This window comes from Triticum dicoccoides, chromosome 1A, assembly GCF_002162155.2.
Source record: "Triticum dicoccoides isolate Atlit2015 ecotype Zavitan chromosome 1A, WEW_v2.0, whole genome shotgun sequence".
NCBI lineage: Eukaryota > Viridiplantae > Streptophyta > Magnoliopsida > Poales > Poaceae > Triticum > Triticum dicoccoides.
Window position 1 is genome coordinate 42,675,068 of NC_041380.1, and position 3,541 is coordinate 42,678,608.

Genomic DNA, 3,541 nt, shown 5'->3' on the forward strand with positions numbered 1-3,541 from the left:
TGGCCTAGAATACTCTCTAGTATTCGATCTTTATTAGCTAGCTAGCTAGTGATGTATTCGATATATAATATTCGAGATGATTTATTCGAGATTATATATATTATTCGAGACGATGTATTCGAGATTATATCTATTATTCGTGACGACGTATTCGAGATTATATTCGATGATGCTTATTATGTACTATGATTGATTCAGTTTTTCCTTATTAATTGATTGCATCCATGCATTGTAATTTGAATATATTTCTTTTGGATTAGTTAAATAAAACCTATGGCAGACAATACCGGCAGAGAGGGAGAAGGGGCCCTGTTCAATATCATACGCAATCCTCGCGGGCCAGATGATGATCACAATGAAGAAGATTATGACGGCTCCAAATATCTAAACAACACCGGGAAGGGCTCCGAATATGATCTTTCTTCTTAGGACCCAGCACTATATTCAGCAGGCCCGTGAGTGTTGCCTCAGGACCTTGATGGACGCTCTCCATGACCACCCACCAGTTTTGATGGAATCCAGCTATAATCTGTTCGGCCTGCCTGAAGAGCAGCATGTGACCTTGATGACCATTCATCGGTAAGGAAATCCACCAGTTTCGACATGGAAATGGAACGAAATAATGGACCTGGGTGGCAACGTGTAATGGGCCATTGCTCTCGTGCACGAGATCGTGGGGAGGTGGCAACCGCGTTTGTAAATCCAGCCCGTGAAACAACCACTAGCTCCCCAACTCCATCAGTTTGGGCATGGAATGAATTTAGTGGGTGCGGGTGGCAACGTGGATGGGTGCAGGTGAAGTGATGGGATCGAGAGAGCACCCACACTAATCTACCGTCTGCCTATATAAACCCCACTCTTTGCTCTCACTCGTGTCCATTCTCTCCACTCCATTCGCTTTGCTACTAGCTAACACAGCCACCCGTACATAGCACTAGCAGCAGCAGCAGGGTAGCTCCTCAGTCCAGTACGTGAGCAAGATCAGCAGATCGATGGCGCTCTCTCGTCGCATGACCGCGTCCGCCCTCCTCCTGCTCTTCCTCCTCGTCGCCACGGGTACATGCCGCCTCCCATCCTCACTCTTAATTCCCAGCGAGCTGTGATCTGTTTCCTGGATGACCCTTAGTTGCTTAATGTGGTTTGGTTGATGTGCATGCAGAGATGGGGACGACGACGACGACCAAGCTGGCGGAGGCGCGGGACTGCCTGTCGCAGAGCCACAAGTTCAAGGGCGCCTGCCTCAGCAGCAGCAACTGCGCCGCCGTCTGCCGCACCGAGAGCTTCCCCGAGGGCGATTGCCACACGCCGCACTTCGCGCGCAAGTGCTTCTGCAAGAGGCCCTGCTAGGCCGCACGCTGGCCCCGCCCTGCCGGCCAGCGCCGAGACGTCCGATGCTACATCATCCGTGCCGTTAGCTAATAATTAGCTTATATCTGTTCTGTTGGTCGGTGCGTCCAGGTTCGTCAGTCAGTCGTACTAGTTCTTAACTAGATCATCCGTGCCGTAACTAGTTCTGTTCTGTTCATCGGTGCGTCCCTCTTAATCAGTAGGACAACTAATAAAGTAGAAAAATCAATCGGGGTCTCTGTAGTTTACTTCGCTGTACGCCGTGTTTATGCCTGATTTGTGTGTGGTGATGTAATAAATATGTTCGTTGTTTCAGCATGGATGGACTTGTGCAATGCATCCCCCTTTCCCCCCTGTCTCTGTGTAAGTGTGATCGTGTTCAAAGGCAAATGCTAGTATTATTGCTTGTGACTACTGCATTTTCATGTGACAAGACGTTTTTGGAAGCTGCATAAAGATTTCATTTGTATACATGAACAACTATAAGTTGAACGTAACCTTGTCAAAAATTTAACGCTAGATTGTAGGCCTTTTCTCTATTAAAAAATACCTTGTCAAAAGAAACCAAGTTTTCTTTTGAGAAAGAAAATAACATAGTAGAGCATTAACATGAGTACAACTTTTCTTTTACTAAAAGAAACAGCTTTATGTGCACTGGGATTTAATTAAACCAGCTGGTCTACAAATCATATTTTTCTACCTTTAATAAAAAAATATTACACATGAAAATCAGAAGAAGAAAAAAGATGCATAGACCACCATTTCCTTGGAAGAACAATTCCGCAAAAGCCCTCCAGAGTCTAACCGTACAGAGATATTTTGGTAAAGCGCTCTGGATACTCCTCCTAGTAATAAGGATGTGCCGTTGACTTAGTGTGGGGTAGGAGGATGGATATAAATCCATCCAATCACACACTATAAGCAGAGACAATGTAAGATTGTAAGATGTTTCAAGAGTTGCTTGAAAAAAATTCTTAAACACCGATAATTTTTTTAGGTGACTAAGTAAGCATTTATGCTACACAAATAAATACTGGTGCTTTATAAAAAACAGGTTCATTTTTACAAGCACCTATATAAATACTTTGTGTTGCACATGGGCTAGCACACACCACAAGGCAGGCATCATGATCTGCTCACAATTGGGACAAACCTTATGGGCCCTCATGAGTTACATGTGTCCCATATGCCGAAGTTTTTTTCAGTGGTATACTTTTATATTTTATTTTTTAGACAAAATTTTATATTCTTTTAAGTTATTGTAGTCATGTGACCCACAATTTTTATTTAGCGCTCATTTTAGAACGAGAAGGAGATCATCCTATTTTTGTGCCTTGTGCTACAAATAGAGCCTATAACACAATATTGACCGTCCCAATAACTCCCGTACCCTCCTCACTCGCGAAACTATCACAAAAACTATATCTCACTTACGGTGAGTTATTGCAAGTGCTCTCTCAGAGAGCTCTTGATTTGGGTCAGCCCGCCTAGGAACCGAGGGTGGGGACGGTATTTGCTTAAAGCCTTTTCGCGCGGGTTCTTTTCATGTGGTTTTATTTGGGAATCGGCTTCTCATCCATTTTAGTGTTTTTCTTGAGGTCTTGCCTTTTTTCTCCTTTTTAGAACTTTTTTCCTGTTTATTTGTTATTTATTTTCTGTTCCTTTTTTCTCTTTCCTTTCCTTTCTCTCTTTATTCCTGGTTCTAATTTTTTTGTTCATCATCTATTAAAAACAAGTACATCGTCTATTTAAGAAAAAAAATGCATATCTGAACATGCTATCGTGTATTTAAAACAATTCCAATGTGTATTAAAAATGGTAACCATGTATGTATTAAAATGTATAGAGTGTACTTTAAAAATGTTCCAGTATATTAAAATATGTTCATCGTGTAGCCCATCTTGCTTCAAAAATAAATGCTCGTATTTAAAAAATCATCAATGTATATTTTAAAAGGGTTCGGTGTATTATTTAAAAAATCACCATGTACTAAAAATCCTAGGTCAGATTTGTAGCTAAGTCCAAGATCATTTGGTTACTTATGATAACCGTAGCTGACGGGCTGGATCATATCATACGCGGATTCACGCACCCTCCCATGCATCTGCTTCTGACATGTGCACGTATGAATCTGCTTCTCATCGCATGGAGTGACTAGGCGTACAGTAGGCTCGGTTTGCGTACAGCCTTGATG

At 42.3% G+C, this 3,541-nt stretch overlaps 1 protein-coding gene across 1 annotated transcript; it reads left to right on the plus strand.

Annotated features, from left to right (window-relative positions):
* The first annotated feature begins 806 nt into the window (after positions 1-806).
* Positions 807-1,756, plus strand: LOC119361771 (defensin-like protein CAL1). Its single transcript, XM_037626922.1, has 2 exons — positions 807-1,056; positions 1,160-1,756. The coding sequence occupies exons 1-2, from the start codon at positions 993-995 to the stop codon at positions 1,345-1,347; spliced, it is 252 nt and encodes an 83-aa protein (XP_037482819.1). The 5' UTR covers positions 807-992; the 3' UTR covers positions 1,348-1,756.
* The last annotated feature ends 1,785 nt before the right edge of the window (positions 1,757-3,541 follow it).

Coding starts and splice junctions, on each gene's coding strand:
- LOC119361771 (XM_037626922.1), top strand. CDS start 993: ATGGCGCTCTCTCGTCGCATGACCGCGTCCGCCCTCCTCCTGCTCTTC. Junction 1,057..1,159: donor CTTCCTCCTCGTCGCCACGG/GTACATGCCGCC, acceptor ATGTGCATGCAG/AGATGGGGACGACGACGACG.